Genomic DNA, 25,255 nt, shown 5'->3' on the forward strand with positions numbered 1-25,255 from the left:
AATCACAGCTCGAGATCGCTGTTCACGTGATGGTGTTTTTATGTAACAAACGTATGTCTGTGGGTGAAGTCGGGTCCTCTGGCGCTGTGAAGGACCGCGGCAGCCGTCGAAATGCATAGGAACGTTAAGCGAAAAAATCCTAAACCTACGTAACATTTCGTTTTCTCATTTTTGACGCCGCAATGTCGCTCCAACCGCCGGTGGAGGACGCGCAGGAGGCGAGAAGCGCCTTCTTCATCGGGTCGGACGACTCGGAAGAGCAGGACCACCATCCGCTCATACTACAAAAAGCCAACGCGCTGGCGTCGGGGAACTGCCTGAGAGAAGCCATTGACTTGTTTTCGGTGGCTTTGCGGTACGGTCCCGTGCTGCCCGAACAACTAGGCACCTTGGCGGACTGCATCCTGCGCAACTTTAAGAGCAAAAAAGCGGCCGGTCCGGACTCGCCGAGGCACGCGGAGGAGAGCCGCGGGGACGACGTGTTTGACTGCCCCAACTGTCGTAGCTTTTTAGGGGAGCCCGTGACGATAGCCTGTGGACATTCGTATTGTAAGAGGTGTTTGCGACGAGAGCTGCTCTCCAAGTGTAAGCTGTGCGGCGGGGCCGTCGGCGGCGAGGAGAAAGTGAATGTAGTTCTGTGCGGACTTTTGGAGAAATGGTTCCCCGGCGAGCTGAAAAGGTCAAAAACGCTGTGCGAGGTGGACGAGCTGTGTAGAAGAAGACGCTACCACGAGGCAGTGTCGTTAGCGACCGACGCCATTCAGTCTGGTGAGTTTTAATAAATCTAATTTTACGTTAAATGCATGTTTTCAGATGGGGAGTTTTCTTTTTTTAAGCCGACGACGTGGTTGCTGCGCACCCTCGGTGAGCATGCGTAGGGGCGCGCGACGTTTCGAGTATACAATTGATACATTTGAACATGACGCAGCACTCAGTTTATTGGTAACGTTAGTTGACAAAGAAACTTGGGTTCCAGTGACCGGCATTTTGAAAACCAGTAAGGTATTTAAGCAGCCCGTTGCAGGCCTCTTCCCTGGAAGCTGTGTTACGCTCTGTGGCTCCTGCTTACGAAAGTTCTCAAACTGCGCATGCGCGCAGGAGACAAGTTGCGTAAGGCGGGTCGTGACACTCAGCGAGGCAGGTTTTGTAACTTAATGGAGGGCGTTAGGATTCTGTAACAGTTATGGCTGATATAAGCTCATTTTATACATGATTTAACTTTATATGAGCAGGAATGTGGCGTTAACGGGTCAAAAGAGGAGGGGGAGGATACGGAGGATGATGATGATGACGACGACGACGAGGAGTCAGGCCAGGCCTGGTGGCCCTGTGTCAACCAGGCAGTGAGGTGGCTTCTGTCACAGATCCTAAAGGTTCCTGCGGCGAGAGACACTAAGCCATCTCTGTGTCAAAAGATAGGTCATAGGTCGGCAGCTGTAGCACATCCTAATGTTTAAATGCACGTATAACTGATGTCAATGAGTTATGCTTCTGTCCCCAGTAACAACGATGGTCTCAAGCACCCCTTGAGCAAGGCATTTAATGCCAAGGTGCTCCAGCGCAACTGGCTTGAAGTATAAAACTGCTTGTATATCCACTGAGCACTTCCCTGATTTAAAATAATTATTTTGGTCATCATGGCCTGCCTTCGCTGGGACTCTAAGGACATATTTGCAGTATTGGTAGTTGACACTCGAACCGCTCAATCACAAATTACTTCTAACCACGAATGGTGACTTCCGTATACTATTTATGTTACTGTAGTTAGGTTTTTAGCATTAAATGGCTGTGGGGGATAGTTTCACATCTGATCTCCGACAGCCTGGTTGTCCGATAGTACGGCTGTAAATTGTTCAGGGCCCTTCCTTACAGAAACATCTGTGGAATCTGAGTCAAGTGATTAAACACGCATGTAACTCTGGTGTTACTTGGACCTTGGAAAATAAAAGACGTCATCTAAACCTCTGCATGATAACAAATTCACTGGCCCTGACACCAATGTAACGACAGACAGCAGTTAAGAGTTCAACATTTACCCTTTTCTTCTAACTCAAAATATTTGCACAATGACAGATTGGGAGAGTGGAAAAGCTGAATAAACATTACATCTCTTTTCAAAATTTGATTTCACAATCCAGTATGTTCCAGCATTAAGTAACTGGATTTACATAATCCAGTTGGCCCCACAGTATCTAGGGTTATGGGCCCACTGGTTTGTCCCTCAGACCTTTTGTCGTACCCCCCTTCCCACTCTCCTCTACTTATTTCCTGTCCGCCCTTTCTGCCATTTGAAAACGCCAAGATAATGTAAGAAAGGAAGACATTATACAAGTTCTGAAGAGGTCAGATGAGGCAAACAGTCACTAGTCATCAGGTCAAAGGTGCTCACTGTGGCGCTTGGTAGAAACACTCTTGACAGTTTCGGTCCCTAGAGTTGCAGACAACCCCGAGGAGAAGCAGGACATAAACGTCTGGATATTCAGAGATTCATCTAATGAGGTCTAGAAAAACTGCCTGCGGTCCTGCCCACATTAGCATTTGTTAAACCTCATCCCATTTGTCTCAGCGAGAGGTAATACATTATTTGGAGTGAGAGCAGCCATTCCGGGAAAAGCCACAACTCTGTGAGGAAAATAAATGCCAGTGAACTTTTGATCGATTGTAAACTTAATTCACTATTGGAATTAAATTACCTCGAATGTCTACTCCACAGATTCAGAAAGTTTAAATTTGCTCAAAATGAAGTGACATAGTTGAGTAATGAGATGAATGCCAAGTGTGTGCTTTTAACGTGATCCACATTCATTAAAGATCAATGACACGCCGTTAATTTTAACCCCAAATCCGTCAGCCATCAAGTTTTGAGATTACTTTTTTTGTATTTAGGGCTCTAGTGTCCCCAAGATATATTCTTAAAAGAAATTAGTGATCTGATTGGTCAAATGACCATTTATCCTTCTTCATGCCTTCTTGGCATTAATAATCCACCAAATGATCGTCCAAATCCATTATATCTCCTGAACCTCCCCCCCCCTGCTTTAGAAAAGTATGGTCTGTGTTTGTCATGCAGTTCAGTAACAGAAGAAAATAGAAAAAATAGAAAATGTTGGCAGCAGTCAATAGAATTAATGCCACGTTGTGTTTTGTTATGTTAATTGCAGTAAAAAGTATATTTAATTTGCTTCAAACCAAATGGCTGCACTCTCCGATTTTCTAGATTCAACCTTAAACGAACAAAGATTAACATTTTCCCCCCACTCCTCCTACAGATCCAGAGTCGGCGGCCGGGGCCCGGCTGTCTCGGGCCGGGGCGTACATGGCTCTCAAACTGTACCGGCTGGCTTTGGAGGACACCGAATTCAGTCCCTGGTCCAGCTGTTCTGCTGAAGTAAGTCACACGATGGTACAGGAATGTTATTCTGGGTCGAATTGTGTGCCGTTGATTTGTCTCCATACTTTTGCCTTTCCCCAAGAGGGTCTGCCGCGTGTTAGTCAGCCGCTCATATTAAGATCAAGATGTATTTTAGGACTGCCACTCACAGAGAGTGAGCCCATGATTTGTCCCGCCCCGGGAGCATCGTGACAAGTAGACTCTGGGCCAGTTTTCACACGTGTCGGGTTCTGGATGCTTCCTGGCAGATGAATTTATGACGGTCTAAAATTGATTTGTTAGGTTTGACCCAGTATTTTTTTTTTCAGGGCATATTTATAATGGACTGCTGCAGCTTTTAGTTGTATAAAAGGGCTTTTCATATGGTGAGTAGTTACAACAGCATCTAGACTCCATCTGAGAACGCAGTGATTAACGTCAGACATCATTTAATAATGGATTGGATAATGGAAAGACCAAATGTCCGGTATCCACGATGAAAAGACAAAATGTCCGGTATTCACGGTCCGGTATTCAAGACCAAATGTCCGGTATTCACGATGAAAAGTATGCCGTGTTGATTTATTCATTGAAGAATTGCGTTTAGACAAAGCTGTTTGTCTGTTTTTAAGAAAGGTTCAGCATGTTTTTGATCAGTTGTTCTTAAGCAGCACTGGTGTTTTTTGTCCACGGTCCTTAAAGGGACTTTTCATCAGAGGATTCACAGTGAAATGTAAATGATGGTCCAGAAGTATCATTTTTCTCTTCCCGTCCTTGCTTTCTGTTCTTTCAGGCTTTGTTTAGGAAAGCTATGGTGCTGCATGAGATGGGCCAAGTGGAGGAGTCCCTCCAAGTCTTTCTCCACTGCCTGGCTGTGGACAAGGACTTCCCCGGTGCTAAGAGACAAGTGGAAAAGGTCAGATGATTTAAGTGAAAGGATTTGTGATCAGTCTGTGACAATTTGGGAATGGAGAGGATGTTTGAATGTCATCCTTAAGTCTGTAGTCAGGTGGGTTGAAATCGCACTGTTGCTGCAAGTAGGCTGGAGGAGCTCTAGCTTCAAAGCAACGTAAGCCAAGGCTTTAAGTGAAACCTGGTGCGTTGCTTCTAGTGATGGGTAGCCAGGAACGTAAAGCTATTCCTTTATTTTAATCTTATTGCACAACAGGGCAAGTTGATGGAATAAGGTCAAAATACGGTTAACTGTAGGGATCAGTCAGAGTCTCAATCCGTCATGGAATTGCGTAAGTTGTTAGTGAAACAGATCTTAGGACTCTTGCTGGTAATGACATTAGTGCCACTTAATAGATTGACCACGGGGTTGTAGTTGGGTAAGGGCTCAACAGTTGACACCCGTATGCAGCACATTTTTAGAATGATGTGAGTTTGTTGCCACTATGTTTCATTCAGTCGCTAATGCTGCTCAAGTTTTGTGTACAACACATAAAAGCCTCATAGCAGTTTTCATCTTGTCTAAAGTGTGCAAAATTGATTGGGCCCGTTTGTAATGGTTGCTGGCTGAATTGACTTCTTGTTTAGCATGTCTTACCATTATGACCCAGAAAAATACAAACACTTCTCGAGCTAGACATCAATTTACAACAGTTTGAGAGGCAGATGGCATGTCCAATCATGTTTGTGTTGCCTCTAATCGCATGCCAAGACCTTCCCACAGCCCATCACATGAAGACCGCTAATTAATGCAATTGAAAAGGATGAGGACAAGGTATCCAGATAATGCTGCGCATATAATTAAATAATCCCAGTTAGGAGGAAATGCTCAAAAGTAAGCGAAATAAAGCAAATACAGAGGAAGAGTTCTGTGATTTACGTCCAGGATGTGCTGTAACTTTGTAAATGACTGAACTGGGCGATTAGGTTGATCTGTTACTGGGTCATATACACTAAGGTCACCGATATCTGCAGTAGTTGGAACATTTGTGATGCCTCCTCTTTTTCTGCCCAATGCCATGTCCATTATCATGTCTATGTTTGCTCTTAGTGTTGGTTATGGAATTTTATATTAGGGGTAGATGAAATCCAGCCTTCTGATAATGTCGATAATGTAAAATTGCTGTTCACATTGACCCGAGCGTTCCATATCAATGCGCACTCAAAGTAACAGGTTAGATTCTGTTGGGCCCGTTGGTTGACATTTTATCTTTTAGCTCTGTGGCGATCGCTGAAAACCCCCTGGAAATCCCACAAATGAGTTCCTTTCGCAACAATTAAGGTGGACGTCATAAGCGATGTGAATGAATGAGATGGTGCGGGACCCAATGCAGTTTACATGCACCTACAGGGACTATTTTTCCACTAGACTGATGAAATGTGATACAAAACGTTTGGTGGCTACAACGATCATTCATAATTTCGCTGGTAACCGTGTTATGAAAGCAATAAGGAACTAGGGTTGTCCCGATACCACAATGCTGACTTCAATACTATACCTGGAAAAATATTTCGATACTCGATACTTTTCGATACGATACCACAAGATATGCAAGATACTGGAATATTTATCTATGATAGTAATAAATAAAACATCTGTAAGGTTCCCTTTTTACCAGCCTGTTCCTGCTCAGCTTTTTGAACACTTAACAAAAGGCATTCATATTAGTATTAGCCCACAGCACAATATTAATGAAAAAGCATTGATTTATACACAGCTATGTAGGCCTATTGTCCAAATCTATATGACTACATAGTTTTTTCCATAAGTATGAATAACACAATTTTACAGATGTGTTTGAGGTGGAAAAAAACTAAAGCTATGTGGATTGGGTAAATTAAAGATGGACACATAACTAAAGGGCAATTTCACCCTTATTGAAAAACGACAATGAAAATTGCATCTAGTGTGTATTATTTTGTACAATTCTGTGTGCATTCTGACCTCATGATCACATAGCCCCATATGAGTGAAATTTTTCATTTGCTATCTTGCTTTGTCTTGTGTTGCACTTGCTTGTTGTTTGACTGTTAGGAAAGTTGCTACAGGCTGCCATCTCTTACGGTGGTACCTTTCTAGTAGTAGTTTACCTTTTGTGCAGATAGGAAAGAAAACTTATTTTCCTTCCAGTTTTAAGCCTTATGTTTAAACAAAGTTTTAACGAATGCTTAATCCCCACCCCTCTTCGCCCCAATAAGGGAATTTCAAAAGACATTTTTATTTTCAGTTTTATTCCCAAACACATTTTTCCTTTCACATGTGATGACTCAAAAGGTTTGTCCACTTGCTGACCAACTGCACGCTTCTTACAGATCCTGTGTGACTTGCTCTCCCCCGCTGATGAGAATGTCAAGGTCGGCCTGAGGGAGACGGCACAGAACACGTCACCTCACTTGCGCAATAAAAACCTGGTGTCCGACGCTGAAACTCAACCACCGAGCCCGGTGCAAAGACAACACCAGCTCCGCGCCGCCTCGGCACACGACCATCCGGAAATCCTTGAGGTATCAGCGGACTGAGTAATGCTGTCACATTGTTTGAGGAATAGCTCTGTTGGCACGGTCCATAACAGAATCGTCGTTAACTGGTGTTCTGGCATTGTTCAGAAGCGGTGGGAAAGCCTGGAGCGGCCTGGTCTTAGCAGAACTCATTCGCTTCGGGCGCACGGATCTCTCTGTGGCGAGGAAGGACTGAAGAGAGTTTGCTCAGCCCCTCAGCTGGGGGACCAGGACAAGGGGAGCCTGCTGAAGAGGAAATTGTCCGTGTCGGACACGGAACAGTATGTCACTGCCAGTGGAAGTAATAAGCTTAAAAAACAAGGTGAACGGCCCAAATCTCCTGTTTTTGTTCTGACGAATAACTTTTTTTAAACTGAAAACCTATAATGTTAGAAAAACTGAGTTGAAATAGCCACTTGAATACAGACTGTATTCTTTGATAAAATACTGTGCAATAGTTTGGGTAGACGTTCAGCCCAAACCAATGATTTAACACATCTCATTTCCCAAAAACCTATAAAAGTAACCATGATACGCTTTCTTCCTTTTGACTAAAGGCGTAGCGAAAGGCTCCAAGCAAAAGGCCGTCACAGGTAAGAGCCCCCGAAGTGTTCCTGAGGACCTGCTGGACCCCAACGACTTGGAGTGCTCTCTCTGCATGAGGTGAGGGAACAGACTGGTGGTCGGATCCATGAAATAAATGTCCGAGGATTAGAAAATGGGAAACTGAATGTTGCATCTCTGTGATCAATGCAGGCTGTTCTATGAGCCTGTCACTACACCGTGTGGCCACACCTTCTGTAAAAACTGTTTGGAGCGCTGCTTGGACCACACGCCCCAGTGTCCGCTCTGTAAAGAGAGCCTGAAAGAGGTGGGAGCTGCCTCTGCTCGAACTGAATCTGGATATTTATCTTTTTTTAAGTGAAAAACATGCTCCCTGCATCTTGTTTTAATTACCGCCTATGCCACTGTCTCCAGTATCTAGCGTGTAGGAATTACATAGTGACCACCGTCTTGGACATGCTGATCAAGCAGTATTTGAGTCAGGCGTATGCAGAGAGGACTAAAACGCACCTGGAGGAAGCCAGGGAGCTTTCTGAGTAAGCACTGCTGTCTCCGGCCTGGTTGATTCCAATCTTCAGCATCACAAGTTGTCTGTAGCAAAAGTTTAATGTTTTTTTCTTTTACCTATCTCCCTCCATGCAGTCTGACAAAGAACGTGCCTATCTTTGTGTGTACCATGGCCTACCCCACCGTGCCTTGCCCCCTGCATGTCTTCGAACCACGTTACCGCCTCATGATTCGCCGCTGCATGGACACGGGCACGCGGCAGTTTGGGATGTGCATAAACGACCCCCAGAAAGGGTGAGCATGCGAGCCGAAATACTCCTGCAAGCCCTGTTCTTTTATACGAGTTCTTTAATAGGTGAAACCAGACACATAGCTTCACATAAAGAAAAGAGTTCCAATTCAGCACAGGGGGAGAGGAACCACTGGCACAAAATGGCAAAACTTAATTCTCACAGAAACAAACGTCCACTGCAGGTTTGTAGATTACGGGTGCATGCTGACCATCAGGAGTGTCCATTTCCTCCCCGACGGACGATCAGTAGTGGACACCATCGGAGGAAAGCGCTTCCGCGTAGTGTCCCGAGGAATGAAGGATGGCTACAGTATTGCTGACATCGAGTACTTGGGTGACACAAGAGTAAGAACCACAATACATTGATTAATATCTTTGACAATATGTTTTACTTAACTGTTCCAAGTCAGTCTTCAATAGGAGAATATAAGCCTATAGTGGTTGATTTCGGGTGTCACTTTAAGTAGATTTGCTTTTGTTATCATTCATTGCCAATTCTTTTCAAAGCTCAATGCTTTTTGAAGTTTAAATATTCCAGAAGGAACTAAAGATTCATTATTTTCCACCAGGTTGAGAGCAGTGATGAGCTACAGAGACTGCAAGAGCTGCACGATGCAGTATATGAACAGGCCCGCGTCTGGTTCCAGAACCTCAAGATCCACTTCCACAACCAGATCCTGCAGCACTTTGGACCAATGCCGGAACGAGAAGCTGACATCCAGGTACACATCTCACCTGTAGAGGTCCTGTCCACATTAGTTCATGTGAGGACTTCGTTTTAAAAGGATTCCTTTGAATGAATGTTTCTCAGAAATCCCCTGTTGGAATTCCTTCAAATTTGACACAAACACTCATAGAATCAAGGAAGGAACTGATACAGTTTATGTGAACAGAGATCAAGGTCACTGTGACCTGAAGAAACACATTTTGTGGCATAACTCCAGAATTCCCATGCTAATTCACTTTTCAGCGGCATGTCACACCTCAGAAGTCCAGAGTCATTTGGTTAACTGCCTTCCTCAAATACATACCACTATTTAAACCACCAGATATGCAAATAATCAAAGCATCACCAATCTATAAATTATATATATATATATATATATATATATATATATATATATATATATATATATATTATATATATTTATATATATATATTATATATATATATAATATATATATATAATATATAATATATATATATATATATATATAATATATAATATATATATAAATTATAATCAGAACCATATCAGCTGATCTCTGGCAGTAATTTTCTCCAAAGTACTGCAAGGCCTGTAAAGATTTTATTACCTGATCTGAAACAGCAAGACAAATGGATCATTTCATGACCCACTTGCCTTTAGGGGACACCCGCATTACCACGGATTCACCTGCCTTAGAAGTCATAATACCGGAACATAGTTGTTGTGTGCGCTCGGCTCATAGCCTGCAGCGTCGGGAGGGATTACAGCTCTGCTCTAAGGACCACCGCGGGGAGGAGTCCATTGATAATAGAGGCTAAAGAGCTTTAAGGGTGCTTCATGCCTAATCCCAGTGGCCCTGTCGCGTGAGAGGAGTGGCATGGCGCACACACACACACACACACACACACACAGGGCTAATTCCAGTGTGACATGAAAAGTTTGCGCAGGCGCAGTACATATCGTTCACTGGAAATTCTCGGGGCGTGTTAAGCACATCTTGTAACTGGCCCGGTGTCTTTCCAGTGGTGCGGTTGAGACACACACACACACACAGGGATTCCTCTAGCTTTCACACGGGTCTAATACTGCTCCGCCTCTCTCCTAGGCAACACCTAACGGTCCAGCGTGCTGCTGGTGGCTCCTGGCTGTTCTGCCCATCGACCCGCGATACCAGCTCTCCGTGCTCTCCATGACCAGCCTCAAAGACCGCCTGGTGAAGATCCAGCAAATCCTCACATATCTGCAGAGCATCCCCAACAACTAAAGCCTCCCTTTCTCATCACCACACACACATCCTTTGGACTTAAATGACATTCAAGCAACCCTGTATCAACTGCTATTTGAAATCTTCTTTTTCGAACTCTTGTTTTTCCATCCACAAGACACGTTCTTTATAAGAAAAAAAAAAGCCTACACAAGATAAAAGCAAAGTTCTTGAATGTGGATCACTGAAACCAGAGATGTGGCCAAACCACCTCAGGGATAATTCCACTAATGCATTTTTTGTGACATTCAAAATGATTAATGAGATGAGAGAAATATGACCAACTATTTTCTACCGCCATCGTTCTTAATGCTGATCACTTTCATAAGAACATCCGTGAATTACCTCGTTGAAATAAGCAGAGCAGATACTTAGTAGATGCCATTGTGCTGATTGCGTAGAGTAACAATCCATCTCTTGTGGACCTTCTCGAAGGCTCGTACGTGCAGCACCGAGGTGAGGACAATATTATAGTTGTGTTGAGTCATCACTGTCGAGATCTTTTGAAAAGGTTTTTTTTTTCTTGTATTTTGGCTGGTTGTAAGATTTGTTACTAATGGAGGAGGGCTGAGGTGATTCTGTGAAACTAGATCCTAAATGCTGAAAGTCCAAAAAAAGTGATAGCAGAGTTGGGTTTAACTCAACCATTTAAAGGAGATTTTTACAAAACCAAGTGCAACTTAAGGCCGGCGTGTGTGTGTGTGTACCAAACTCTCCCGTAAGTATTCATTGATATCTTCCGAGCATCGCATTACTTCTCACTCACTTGTCCCACATGCTAAAGTGCTCGACTTCCAACTAGTGGTGGCAGGGACGTAGTTGTTGTAGAAAGAATGAGTAGGTTTGTGTTTCTTCCCATCTTTTTCCACTTTGATTTTCTTCAGTTGTCACTTGTGCAGAGATTGACTTTTTTTCTATTGAACCTGACTTCAGGTCTGAGGAAGGCTCACAGCGCTGAAATCTCCTTGATTCTGAGCTTTTTAAATGCTTTTCTTCCTCTCAAAACAAACCTTAAATCATATGCACTGTCTTCCAAACCGTTTGTTTGATAAGGAGCTTTTGAGATCCTTGGTGAAGTGCAGGGATTAAGTGTTGGAGGTTCACTGGTTCTGTCCATGTGCCATTTGGCCTTCCTTTTGAACCAAAAGATTCTGCTGCCCATTACATCCACTTGTACCTAATTAATTTAAAAGTAAGAATACTACTTGTACTTTCTTCCCGTGTGATTGTATGATACGTGTTCAGGTGTTCCTTCAATAATGTGACAAATCAAAAGCAGACAAAAACGAAATGTGTAGTCAACGGGTGGGTCTGCATTACTCTTCATTCACAGCTGATCTTTGTCTGCTTGGAGGACTTGACTTGCAGTGCTTGACACAGGACTGCGTTGGCCTTACACCATTTTGCATTGTGATTTAAACTACACGATACGTTGGCTTTACTACCATTCCTTTTTGCCATGCTGAGAAATATGCATTTTTGTTCTCAGAGCTTCAGGCACCATTTTATCCCAATGTGTATTAATACAAGTCAAGGCCGTTTATATGTAAATCATCTGTAAAAATGCTCTTTGGACGATGTTTAAGTTATCAATTTTCAATAATAAATGCACTTTTTTTCAACTTTAGGTCGAGTGTCTACTGCTTCATCCATTTCTGAAAAAGCACTGAGCAACCGGGAAGCAGTTTTTACCTCTCAAAACGTTGCATTCAAACAAAGCATTTCTAGCCTACATAGAATTTTAACCAAGTAAAAAAAACGTATATTTATTTATCAAGAATTTTGACACAAAAAATCAACTCAGGCCTGTGTGGTTGTGGCTTTATTAGATTTGATTATGACCAAACTATCCATACGAGGTACTAATTGTTTGCATTGTAGTATAGAAACATCATCGCTGCCCACTTCAGTCGGTCAGAGGGACATAGAAGAATAGAGGGGAAAAAAAACATGAGGACTCCATCACAGTAAAGCTGAGTTTAGAAAGTGTTTTTCATAGATTAACAGTTAATATGTAATCAGTGGGCAAAGAAATTTAATTTGCCCTCATTCTGTGGAATGCTGTTATAACCACAAGGGGGCGATAATGCAGCATTGTTGAAACACACATTCAAGCATTTCATAACTCATCCTTTGTTCTCTGTATAACTAAACTTTTATAATCAAATCATAATCGCATCTCTTTGGCCCCATCTTGTTTTTTCACAATCCTCCGTTACACAAACACAACGTTGCAGAAAACAGAATTATAGGAAGGAGAAAGTACTTACATCAGCTGTTGTATGCTCTCTTTTTTCCATCAGACGTGTCATTGAGCAGAAAGCATCATAACAAACTCTGTAGAGGAAGACAGCAGCAGATCCACTGATAAGCACTAATGACACTGATGTCATAAATGGACGGCATGGGATGCAAACACATTATTTCCAGGCTGTGAACTGAAAACTAACACAGCTCAGTGTGACGTAACGTTTTCATTATCACCGACTTAATGAAAAGTCATAGCAGCGGCGAGGTGTGATATGTAAAAGAGAAGAGTAGCAGAAACAATTCAGTAGCATTTTAGTTTTTTTTAAAAGATCTTTTTTGATTTTTTCAATTTGAAACAAGAGAGAGCCCAAGTTGATCCGTTGGATGAACGTTGCATTCAGCTCGCTCCGGCCATTATTGCATTCACGTGTCAATCCAGGCAGCTATCGAAGTGTCAATGAAACCCAGCTTCAGAAAGCTCGAGGCAGGTTTCCCTAAATCAATCCGGTCATGTCTTCCATTTCCCACCATCCCTCCGTGAGGCTTTGCCCTGAAAGACTTCTGCCTCTCGGTGTGAATCTATTGATTGACCGAGTCGTAAAGCTTAATTCCGGACTAAGCCACCAACATCATCTCTTGAGATACTCCCGCAGACCTTTTCTTCTTAAGAAGGAGTGAATCGAGCAGAACGCCAGCTCCTCGCCACCTGTTATGCTCAGCATAACGAGCTTCTCCCCGCACCTGCGGATGCTTGTTTTCTGCACACGTGGCTGAGCTGGACGGAGACACACAGACGCTCCCCAGAGGGCCAATCGAGGACACGGAGGAGCACCTGTTCATTGATCCCTTCAGGGACCGACAAACCTATTCATATGTTCCCGATAACCGTAATTGATTGGACCGCCGAGGCAGGACAAACAGGATCACGCCTCTGAGCCCTTAGTGGGCCGCCGTGCATAATCGCACACACGTGTGCGGTGCTGCTGGTGCCTACGCACGTGCAGATATGTAAGTGTGTGTGTGTGTGCTTGTGGAAATGGAAAGGAAAGTCCTTGAAAAAGTGCCCAAGTGTGCGTTCTTCATGTGGCAGGTGTCTAGGCATGTGTATCGATCGGCTTAATGTGCTGCTGATTAGATCTGCTGGGCACTTCCAGCTAACCCACCTTGACTTAACCAACCCTTCTTTCCAATTGCAACCTTTTCCCTCCCTTATTACTTATAGATTTTCTCCTTCGGTCCCCCTCATCCTGAACCCAGTTCAAGGAGATTCACTGACCCCTCTGCCGTTTCCTCTTTTGCTCCCTCAGATCCTGCAGACTAGCAGTTACCAACCTTTTTCATCGGATTAATTGCGCGTATGTAGTCTAGGAATACAATTAACATAATGAAAGATATTAGTGATATATTAGAAAGCCAACCCCAAATTCTCTTATTCCGGGAACACCTTTAGCTTCACCTTGCTACACTTTTGTTTCTTTTACTTGCTCACGATTTGGCACCAGTTCTTTTTAAGTTTATGGCCAAAATTACTAATGAAAGAGGGCCCTCTTTGCAGATACAGCTACGGGTGGTCTGTCCTAAGTGATGATTAAAAGCAATTCGTTTTTTATTTCATGTCATTTAGATCGATTCTACTCATTGTGCCTTCTAAAAATCCTATATGACAAATATATACAAATATAACATCATCATAATAAAGTGGAATATAGTTTCCACGCACCCTCTGGCACCTGCAGCAGTGTCCTCTGGGGTTCAAGTACCTCATGATTGGGAATCACTACTGCACGGCACTCCTGTTTCAGCGTTTCATCATTATTTGGAATTCATGGTTTCAATGTCCTCTCACACCTTGCCTGAAGTCTGTCGACTCCTCTCCAACAGACCCTCCCCCCGCACCCCCCAAAATCCCAAGCCACTCACCATCAAAGTCAATGTTGCCGTCTTTGTTGAGGTCAATGTCGCTGAGGATCTCCTCCAGCTCACCTTTCTTCATCTTCTCCCCCAGGAGGGTCTTCATGCCCTCCTTCAGCTCATCGAGCGTGATCTTTCCATCACCATCACAGTCAAACTGCAGCGCGTGTGGTCAGTGGAGAGCGTCGAGGTGGGGAAGTGGACGTGTAGTGCATGAGGAGAGACAAACCGATCGGAGATGAAGAGGATCAGAGATCACTCAAGAAATACGGAAGAAATGTCTGTGTTGCTGATGTGGAGGCTGGAGATTCCGGTATGACTTTCTGGGGTGCAGCAATAGCAAATAGAGGGAGAGGAAGTCTTTATGAGACATAAAACCTAGAGATTCAGAGGTGATGTAATTCTTTAAAAAAGTTTCACATTGTCAGTGCAGCTACGACATGGATGCACGAGGTCCCTGCAAGTCTGAGAACAGCTTGAGAGGCAGATGGGGCAATGCTGACTCATGAGGTGTTAGTCGAGTGTTAGTGTTCGTACCGAAGTGAGACCCACTTTTTTTACTGAATATGAGGGCTGAGTTAAGATGAGGTGAAAATGTTTCCTCATCCGCCACGGAGTAAAAAAACAGCTTTTTAAATGAGAGAAGCTGTGCTTATGAAGGAACCCCCCCCCCCCTTTGCTTTTCTTGGTTGTTCTGGAAAAGTAACACCACTGCTCGCCTTTGAGTGACAAGCAATTGAGCACTTTGCCTCTATTCTGACGTCAAAGAGAGCAACTATTTCCTCCAGACCAATGAAGCACAATTCAACATGTTAGTCAAAGAAGTGTGAAATGATATATTAACGTCTCAGTTACCTGTTTGAAGGCACAGCGGAGCTCCTTCAGCCCGACCATATGAGCCGTCTCAGCCAGCATCCGGGGCCCCATTAACTCGCAGAAATCATCAAAGTCTACGTGACCCCCCCCTGCAGAATGACACGGGACACACACACACACACACACACACACACAGCTTTTGACACACAGAAGCGCAGGTCAACAACCAAAGTTGTAACTTCTTTTATACATAAGGATTTATGTAGAGAGCATTGAGGGGTCAGTAGATAAGTCCATCTGTCTGCTCTGTGTTTTTCAAATACTCAAATCTTCATTTTTTTTTTGGTTGTCTTTGTTTTTGTTGTTTATGTGCCGGGAGAACAAAGTGAAACCCCGAGTCAAATTCCGAGCACGGCCAATAAAGCGGGTTCTGATTCTGTTGCCCTTTTTAGCTCTGCTTTGTTCTCCACCTGGCAGAGCTCAGTTGGGGCTGCAGTGTTGTTGATGAATTCTCTTTGGTTTCATCACTGAGGGACCTTTTTCTGCTTAGGCTACTGCTGGTAAATTTGATCCATTTTCAATATAGTGGTATTGATTAGAGACGTGTTGAGTAAAAGTAGCAGCAACACAATTGAGCGATTCAGTGTATGAACGTACAACATGTTGAATGTGTAATATACACACAGGTATGTTCACCATCTACTAGTAAATATTAAATTGAGACAAAGACCATGTTAATAATTCATGTCTGTTACAGGCAACTTGTATACCAATTCAAGTATTAGAAGTCCAGTAAAAGTACTGTACATCAATGTTGTAAATAAATATTGTATTTAAGTACAAGTAAAACGTGACACCACCCTTCTGTGTTAAAAGTTTATAAAGGTCTGTTTCCAGCACCTCAGTTAAACAGTTTGTTTGTGTGAGCCGCGTGTTCATTATCAACACACACTTGTACACAAAAGCAAAAGCAAAGCTTATTTCATTGTGTAGACCAGTGGACTTGTCTGTTTTCATTACGTGGGCCTTTGTAGGATGTGAATGACTAATCCAATAAAGCCAGGCGGTCATTTTCTCCTTAAAAAATGGAATCAGCGCTCAAAGTGTAAGGACTGTTATAGATGAAAAGCAAGCTATGCCAAAGTGTGCTTGCTGAAGAATCCTAAAAGGAAAGAACGTCTTTGATTATTCAAAGATTTAGGAGCTAACAAAGGATTTTCTCAAGGTAGTTTAAAATCTTTTTTGCTGACTGGCTTTGCCTTCATGGAGCAGCAGTCATCGGGGGATTTCCTGACACCTTCTTGAAGAATTGGGCCTTAAGTAGGTCGGTTTAAATCCTGCAGTGGAAGAACTGTCCCAAAAGTCGTCAGGGAGATTATTATTAATTCTTAATGATACTGCAACACTAATTATATAAGAGTGGCCGAATTTCACGGGATTAATGGCTCTGTAGGGATTACGCTTCAGAGATTAAGTTAGGGATGTTTGAAACTCATTCTACCTCGTGGGTCAAATTAAGGCATCAATGAGCAGATGAATAATTCATATTAAACAGTATAGCAGAAAATATCAAATGAAGACACCCCCACCACTAAAGCCTAAAGCACATGTTATGAACAATGCCTCTTTCAGGTAGAGCTTTTAAACGCTTTTCAACATAGTTTCAACCATCAGATATTACATCCAGTAGTGAAGTGGCAATTATTATTCATGTATTTGAATAATTTGTCAGGTTTTTTTTTTCTTTTTCTTTTCACATAAGATTCTGTAATGCACATCAAATGGGGACATGCATTGGGTACTTATGTGAGTTTGACGAAGCAACTGCTTTGAAGATCCTTGCTGTTGTTATTCTAACCACCTGATCAGGAAATTGTGTACGCCTGGGACACCAGGTGATGCTAATTAACTAGCTGCCAGGGCAAGAGCCAGCTGCACCCTGCACGCCGAGGACCGCAGCGGCGTGACTCACTCTAGTGATGCAAATGCTTTGAGGCAAATGCTTCACATTATTGTACTGCACCTTTCTTCTGGGTTTAGGATGTTTTTCAGAGTGGGCACTTACAGGTATCAAAATGACTCACATCTTCCCTGCATGTGTCATTGGTTATGATGTGATGTTGCATTGAAAATGACAAGACATCCACAGCGACATCGGAATCATCCACGGGTTATTTCTTCAACGGTCAACGGGAGGAATATCGAGCTAGAAACAATCATAAGCAGTGATAACAACAACACTTCAATCAAAACAAAGAAAAAAAAGGTTTCCAGAAATGCTTAATTCTCAGTGGACGGAGGTTCGTGTCCTTGTCTTGTGTCACATCGACGGAGGCTGGCAAGAGGAGCTCCCCAGCTGGGCAACGAGAGACACACCAAGCGGCCTGCGCCAAATGGTTAGAGACAGTTCAATAAGCAACGTGGGGGGGGGGGGAGAGTAAGGACCGCGGCAGCGTGCAAAAGGATCGACGTGGCACCCAGGAGTAAGATTACGAGCCGCTCAGTGTCCGCGGAAAACAGCACTGTTGGTTCGTCGCGCTGTTGTACGGGCAGAGGTCAGATGAGAAGGAGAGTGCCGCTGTCACTTTGGGTTTCACAGCAGACGTGTACAGGCCGACGGAAAAACGGAATCAAGTAAAAGTTGATTTAATTTCAGTCAAACTGTTAAGAGCATTTAAATGAAAGCATCAAGTCAGTTTCACCTCTGGTCACACACACACACACACACACACACACAGTAAGGGGTGTGCTGGGCGAGCTCTCTTTAGCCTTTAACCACACACGTCAGTGACGTCATGGTGTACTCGCAGGTACAGAAGGATCGCGGATGCGAAAATGTGAGTTAGTTGGTGATTTGGAGTTGGTGATCAGCTCCACTAGAAAATATTCATATGTAAAGTCTACCAAATAGAATTAACATCGATGCTGGATTGCTGAACACGTGATTCTAAATAAGAATATTACAAAAGGTCACACCTGTAGCGCGCTGCATGTGTGTATTTGTAGGTTTGTGTAAAGCCTCCCGGCAGACGCTCCTAGTTCAGATTTGTCTCCGACACCAGGTACGTGTTACGGGGAACTTGTGCTTCAGACTCCACACCGGACAAAAATCAATCAAATCAATACAGTGATTATTCACCTTAGACTTCAAACACACACCACGCCCGAATCTATGCTGGATCATTCAGTAGAGACGGCAAAGCAAGAGTTGGATCTCGACCAAACGCACACGTCTCCACGCTGTGCGGCGGCCATTAATCGGCCTGCTGAAAGGTCACAGACTCACAGGTGAGACAGCGTTGGTGCCACAGACACATCGCTCAGGCGCTCACACCCGCTCACTCCAGAGCGACAGGCGCACCTGCGTTAATGAACCAGTCAGGAGGCAAAACAAAGTGATGCGTACGCACATTTCATCTTGATTTGCTGGATGATCTCGATGAGCTCCATCTCTGTGGGCATGTAGCCCATGGTCCTCATGCAGTCCGCGATGTCTTTGTAGTGGATGAAGCCGTCCCCGTCGTAGTCAAATTCCTTGAAGGCCCCTTGGAGCTCTGACGGACAGGTAAACAAATGACAAGTAGGGTAAAATATCAAAGAAACTCTTTTTAAGTTATGTTTTTCCATTGTTTCGATTTTGTAGCTCTGAGTCATCGGCCCAAATGTCACAAAGAGGAGCGAATAAGTGTTTGACAAAGCTGTGCAATTGACTTTTTGTTTATTAATTAATCGAATCATAATTGCAATCTCACCATCTATCTCCTCTGGCATCAGAGATCTCTCCTGTGGAGCACAGGAGAAAAAACGATCAGAGGGCGGGACGTAAAATCAGGGTGACTTTTAAACAGCAAATTCCCCTGAGAAATCCCCCTGTGATTATCTGTTTTTGACAACCAAATTACACTATAATGCGTATCATGTGAATGCTGCTGCATGCTGACGGTAAATTCTGATGGGATTTCACCCTGCCACATGTCTTTCTAATTTGCAAAATGACAGACTACCACCTCCAACTACGTGCATACACACACACACACACACACACACACACACACACACACACACACACACACACTACATCTACAGCGTCCCAAAGGACATGCAGCATAAGCTCAGGACTGTGTGCACACAAACACACACCCACGCACAACCGCCAGACAATGAGCTGCGCGAACCGCTCACAGTCACAAAGAAATGGATACATGTCAAGTAAGATGCAGAAACACACACACACACACGCACGCACACGCACACCCACATACTTGCCTAGACAGACACGAGGCATTTGCATAGAGCCTTTTGTGTGTGTATGTGTGTGTGTGTGAGAATCATTGAGTATTCTCTGCCTTGTTTTGACATTTGCTGAGGGGGATCGCCCCTCCTTCTAATTCATTCTGTGTTTTCAGCGGAAAGAAAGCCATTAGCCAAATGTGCACATAGCTGTCGGAAGAGAAAAAGGTTCCAGTGGTTGTAGACGATCCACGAATCCACCTTTACGGTTGAATGACAAGTTGCAAGGCATGTCCTCGGGCAACAAATACTCTATTACGCTATTTTTCGTCGAATAAGCCTAAAAATGTGCCGATACATCAGTTTCTGTGAAGCAACTGTGTAGCGCTACACAGCAGGGAGAGTTACAGCAACAACAACAAACTCTGGTTCACAGCGACAGCTACGGTGAGGAAAAAGGAGGCGTGGATGGAAAAAGAGAGAAACTAACTGCTCACAGATAACGACTCTACTTGTGGCCGAGGTCCCTCTAGACGAAGAACACGTGTCTGAAGTAAAGTTATACTCTCAAATAGACACTGAGAACAACGTTAGCGGATGTGGTCTGTTTGGAGGACGCGTTCACCACGCGCTGGAGATCGATGGGCTTCCATCTGTGTCGAGGCCCCACAAAGTTGACTGTGAAATGAGTCGTCTACATACCCATTTGAACAGAGTTTAGGTTGAAAAATAGACTAGGTTTGTGTCCAAAATGTTGTTTTTCACACCAGATTTGTTGGCATTTAGTCTGTGAGGAACATAATATTCACTGCGGTCAAACTGTTTTGATTCACTGGGTTTTATTCAGTGATGCAAGTTGATTTAATTTAACACTTCACTCACCCAATGCATTGCTTTTTCAATTTTGAGGAGGTTTTTTATGGATTCTATATTCATTTATTAGGCTTATTGTACACATTGTGCTGTGAACCGTTGCACATTCTTTCAATAATTCGGCACATTTCAACCCAAAACTAATGCTTGTAACCCCAAAGCAGGTTCCTTTTTGAAAAAACGTACTGGATGATAAACCTGGTTCATTTTCTGAAACAATGCTCTGATTAGCACACTTGTAAACATACACCGACCTTGAAATGACATTCATCATCCAATCATGTACTAAAAATGCTTGTATCAAGTCAATATTGTACAATATGGCCTGTTAACAATTAGCAACTCTTCTGCTGAGGCATCGTCACATCTGCAGGGGAAGCAAGAAGCATGCAAACTCAGCCATATTCCTATGGAGCAATCGGACCTGACGTATATATTGCCTAGCACAAAGATGGCACAGGAGGTCTTTAAGTTCAAATAGACTTGACACGCATGCTTGTAAAGCTGATTATTGCGAGCACACGTTTGCCGTGGGCTGGTTTTTACTCCTCTTCTTCGGTGAGGAAAAACATTGAGACAGAATAGAACTGAGAAAAGGGCCCAGTGAGGGAACATGGTATCCATTCATGATGCTGTCATTTCTATTATCAGACATGTCCTTCCACTGTGTTGCCATAGCAGCCGACCAGATGAAAGGTTTCATAAGAAAAATGTTGCATTGTTAAAATATCCAATGGAGGAGATGGACAGCCTTGAATGTTAAAATAATTTGAATGCATCTGATTCAACAGTTTCCTCTTTGATCATAGACAATGAAGATGCTCAACTTGTGTTTTTTGCTTGGGGCCTTTTCTTGGGAACGACAGGAAAGGGGATGACGCACAACGGAGGGTCTAAATCAAACCTGGGCTTAAGCCAACAAGTCAACCAGATCTTTGCTTCTAACCAGTCTTTCCATTACTGTATGCATTTTTTTTGTATTGAAAATGAGTTTTATAACTTCAGTGCAAAAAAAGGAGTCGCAGTGCAACTGCAATGCAAAGGGAAGTTCAATATTTTCCCTCTTGATACATGTTGGCACTTTGTGTGGCTATTACAAAAATCATACAAGGTCATACTGCTCAAGAGCACAATGGCTTGAGGAAAAGAAGAGCCCCCCCCCACAGTTTTTTTGGAAGCTGCTCTCGATGGCAGCCGTTCAAATGATTATTCACTGTATAATATTGCCAACAGAGACGAAACACAAATGCGATGCCAGGTTGCAGTTCCATCCAGAGTTACCTCACTCCACGGGAACTGGATTTTCTTTTTTGTTTTTACTGCAGCATTAATGAAAAAACACATTGCCCAGAGTCCAACAGTGCTGTTTACCCTGCAGAGGATCCTTCAGCCTGCAAGCATAGCAAGGTCAACACTTTAATTGGATTTTTTTCAACCAGAAAGGATAAGACCGCATGCAATGCGGACTCTCAATTCATCCGTCAGAACGATCCCATTAACTGTTAATTTCATTCTGTCTGCCTTCCCACGGTCCATTGAGCAGCCTGCTGCTTTGCAAGCATGACGCATGGACACGTAAGTGGTGTGTGACAAACACATGGTCGCCACACTCAAAGAAACAGTAGCACATATGAAGCTCTGTGATTGGTACGGTTGATTTTTGCTTAACGTTCATCTCCGACTTGCAAAATGCATCGAATGTTTTTCCTCTCGCAATATCTTTCCTCGGGCCCCGTCTTCAGTTGGGTCCAAATGAAGGCTGACAGTGAACCTTGCCGAGGGGGTTATTAATACGTGCGGTGCGGCAGGGTTTAGGACTGCTGAGGGATGGGCGGCCTCCCTTCCCGAGGTGTCAGGGTTGCAGCCAACACCCTGTGTCCTGTGGACACGCTGCAGACCTCCCTACCTGGTAAATACAAGCCAGCGACTCTCGGAGTGAAGGAAGCCGGATCGGTGGTGGCAGGTCAGGCACTAACTCAGAGACAGATGTGGAAATCCACAGATCCACTGTGGCCAAAGGTCACTGGGAAACAGCCTCCATTTCCCCTACAAACGTTCCATTTGTTAATAGGAAATCTAGTTCTAAAATATAATTAATACATTCATCAGCTTTTTTATTTTGTCATCTTATCTTTTACAGTATATCCCTTTCCGGTGATGAAGGCATTCATGGTTGGTCTGCTTGGTTTTATGACCAGGGTCCCATATGGTTCCATAACCCCTAACCCTAACCCTATATTATAATGATAATACTAAGAAAAATCCCCAATTTTTTAAAATGGAAAATGTATTCAATTGAGTTTATTAGAACTCTAGTAATAAAACATGCCAGTTCTGTTCGCACTCAAAGCAAATCAAGTAGTGATGCAAGCAATCAACCAACTGACCAGAATAATAATTATCCTAAAGATATTAACATCTCAGGACGTTTCTACTGATTTGTAAGAGAATAATTATATCCTTCTGCATGTGAAGTTTTAGCTTTCAAATTCAGCAGATCATGACTAAGACCTTGTGATTAATTTCCATATCCTAACAATTATTCTAATGGGCATTTTGCCATTCTAAAAGTTTTTAAGTAGGTCTCATTAACATCTGCTCCCTTCATACAGAGAAACACACCATGCAGCCATAGTCTACAAGGATCCCCTTTATCTGCTCAGGTAGTTTTTCCCACTCTATCTTTAAATAGAAAAAAAGTTGTTTGTCTCTATATTAATAGTGTGTCAAATTTAACAGATTTAAAGATGTTTAAAACGTGTTCTCTATAAATCAACTAATGATTTTAACAGAGATAGGAAAGGTGCCATTGAGCAGGATCGTTTCATCTCCCCATTTACAGTTGGAATTTTCCCAAAAAAGTCAGTGATGCCCTGCAGCAATCGGGGATCAGGGTATCAGTCTTGAGCGGCGCCAAATGCTTCACTTGAACCAGCCAGAGCACGAATGGAAGCCAGCCCAGTGTCCAGGCCGTAAATCATCCGTGACGTGGAATTACTGGAGTGACTTCTTGGAAAGGATTTATTTTTATGTAGCATGAGTTAGCACCTCTCAGTCCTAATCATATGCTTTGATTTTCAAACGAAGAGAGGTGGCTACTGAGGTCTTTCCACAATTGTTTCACTGATTCTGTATCAGCAATTGCTGGTTTGCAAACCGGCACATTTATTTTGGGGTAAATCACACTGCAAACAGCTGTAACTACTGTTTTGAAGCGATAGTAACCACTTCAAATCAGCTGAATTAATGGTTCCATTTGCCAACTCTGTGTTGTGTAACGCTTTTCCACAATTGCTCATCTTTCTTTCTTAGCCGGCATCTTCAAACATCTGTTAATATCATTAAGAAGGGAGACGTGACTGGCTCCGCCCCATTTGTTATGTCGACAGAGAGAGATTTGAAAAAGCAACATTATGAAATGGCAAAAAAAATTGCATTGTGGAAAAGTGTTGGAATTAAATATAAATAGTCTCTCAGGAACATGTGAATGTGTGAGAAAACAACTGCGTGATCAGCTGGCACATGGCGTTTTATATAAATACCGGAAGCTTTAAACTAGCATCTGAGAAATGTGTCAAGACTGTGACTGTGGTTGAACTGACCTGTCCAAAGAGTTTGTTCAGGTAGGAAATGTAGGCAGCAGCCACCGCTGAGCTGTTGCTGAGGCTCCTTTTACTGTGCCGACGGGCCTCCTCCTTCCCCTGGGCCGAGGGCGACTCTGACCTTGAGCTGTGGAGTGTGTGGATTCACGCGCCGAGTGCGGAGATCGATCATCACAAAAGCCAAGCCGTTAGTTTTCCCTCCCAATTTACTTTACCAAACACACTTAAGTGCCTTTTGGGTGATTGATCGCTAGTATCCTTTGAAATAATTGCTCGGCTTGAGCGAAATGATCGAAAAACGTCTGCACTCCAATCACCTGACATCAGCAGCTACGTCAGTCACTACAAAAGGACTTTTTTGGGTGGAAAAGATTCCAATTCTACAGGCTTTTTTTGCAGCTTACTTATCAATTGACACTAATTGGGTGCACAAATCTACACAATCCCTTATTCTTGTGTTAATCAATGTTGATTAGAAACAGAGAATCATAATAACCAGAATTTCTTGGAGAGGCTGAGCTGAAGAGCCTTGTTTTTAAATCTCCCAGAGGCGGGCGATCTGCCAGCTGCTGCGCCCTTCCCTCCTCGTGGAGCGATGCTAGGAGAGAGAGAGAGAGAGAAGCTTCAATCAATTTCAAGTGCACTAACTGCTAATTAATGGGACTGTTATTTTAAGTAAGATTTCTCATAAACAACAATAAAACTCGACACTGAGCCCTGTGGCTTTTATTAAGGACGGGCCCTGTTGAGGAAATCAAGATGGATTCACACTGCAGATGAAGAGCAGCAGCAGCAGCAATGGGAGACAATTGTTATCATATTGGAAGTTTCATGCACTGTGTTACCCAGAAACGCTTTAAAAATGAAAAATATCTTTCCAAAGCAGGCTGGGACCATAGATCCTTTTATTTCCTGTTAGAGCCCAACATTGTGATTTCGACGAATGTAATCTTTTAAATCGAAGTCCTGCCAAGTGCAGGATTGAACCTCAGAGCTTCACCTCTTGAATTTGATTAGATTGTTAATTGGATTTTACTGAAAGTATTCATTACCTATTCATTTAGTCCACCACTATTAGTGAGATCTCACTTACCTGGCAGCAGAGGACGGTTTACTTTCTGGTCCTCCCTTTGCACCTTTTACAGACATCCTGGTTGGAAAAAGATAAATGTGGAAAAGGGTTAGCGTGGGGGTGTGTGGGGGGGCGGGCAAGGAGCGAAATCTGCCCTAACGGAGTACTAAAAACGAATAGCTGTGCAATTCCGACAAAAAGGAACAGCTAATCTTTCACTTTATGAGGATCTTAAGGCAGCTTTAAAACAGCAGAAAATGTGTTGACAACGGTTTTTATCTATTTGCAATTTAATGAGAGCATTCCAGAGGATTTGTAGTTCCTGTCAGTCTGGTGGATTTAAG

General features: G+C 43.2%; 2 protein-coding genes across 4 annotated transcripts; one reads left to right on the forward strand and one right to left on the reverse strand.

The window, feature by feature from the left end:
- On the forward strand, positions 1-11,784 carry lonrf1 (LON peptidase N-terminal domain and ring finger 1). 3 transcript variants are annotated; one of them, XM_037472808.2, is made up of 12 exons: positions 1-768; positions 3,270-3,388; positions 4,164-4,286; positions 6,635-6,826; positions 6,929-7,142; positions 7,378-7,483; positions 7,577-7,691; positions 7,799-7,920; positions 8,027-8,185; positions 8,366-8,528; positions 8,753-8,905; positions 9,999-11,784. In XM_037472808.2, the coding sequence occupies exons 1-12, from the start codon at positions 183-185 to the stop codon at positions 10,155-10,157; spliced, it is 2,211 nt and encodes a 736-aa protein (XP_037328705.1). In that variant the 5' UTR covers positions 1-182; the 3' UTR covers positions 10,158-11,784. The 3 variants fall into 3 exon arrangements, with proteins under 3 accessions (XP_037328705.1, XP_037328706.1, XP_037328707.1); XM_037472809.2 differs by having other exon boundaries at positions 6,932-7,142; XM_037472810.2 differs by lacking the exon at positions 4,164-4,286.
- A 109-nt stretch (positions 11,785-11,893) lies between these two features.
- Positions 11,894-24,988, reverse strand: cabp4 (calcium binding protein 4). Its single transcript, XM_037472811.2, has 9 exons — positions 24,933-24,988; positions 24,336-24,437; positions 23,840-23,966; positions 18,887-18,917; positions 18,545-18,688; positions 15,174-15,283; positions 14,328-14,475; positions 12,428-12,494; positions 11,894-12,061 (listed from the first exon to the last, which is right to left on the reverse strand). The coding sequence occupies exons 1-8, from the start codon at positions 24,986-24,988 to the stop codon at positions 12,466-12,468; spliced, it is 747 nt and encodes a 248-aa protein (XP_037328708.1). The 3' UTR covers positions 11,894-12,061; positions 12,428-12,465.
- Positions 24,989-25,255: the final 267 nt, after the last annotated feature.

The sequence above is a fragment of the Pungitius pungitius genome, chromosome 9 (genome assembly GCF_949316345.1).
Source record: "Pungitius pungitius chromosome 9, fPunPun2.1, whole genome shotgun sequence".
NCBI lineage: Eukaryota > Metazoa > Chordata > Actinopteri > Perciformes > Gasterosteidae > Pungitius > Pungitius pungitius.

Bases quoted from the DNA above. Each gene is read 5' to 3' on its own strand.
- lonrf1 (XM_037472808.2), top strand. From the start codon at position 183: ATGTCGCTCCAACCGCCGGTGGAGGACGCGCAGGAGGCGAGAAGCGCC. The intron at 3,389-4,163 runs GTAAGTCACACG...CTGTTCTTTCAG, and splicing joins GGTCCAGCTGTTCTGCTGAA to GCTTTGTTTAGGAAAGCTAT. The intron at 7,692-7,798 runs GTGGGAGCTGCC...CACTGTCTCCAG, and splicing joins GTAAAGAGAGCCTGAAAGAG to TATCTAGCGTGTAGGAATTA.
- cabp4 (XM_037472811.2), bottom strand. From the start codon at position 24,988: ATGTCTGTAAAAGGTGCAAAGGGAGGACCAGAAAGTAAACCGTCCTCT. The intron at 15,284-18,544 runs GTGCGTACGCAT...GTCATTCTGCAG, and splicing joins CCAGCAAATCAAGATGAAAT to GGGGGGGTCACGTAGACTTT. The intron at 14,476-15,173 runs GTAACTGAGACG...CACGCGCTGCAG, and splicing joins TCCGCTGTGCCTTCAAACAG to TTTGACTGTGATGGTGATGG.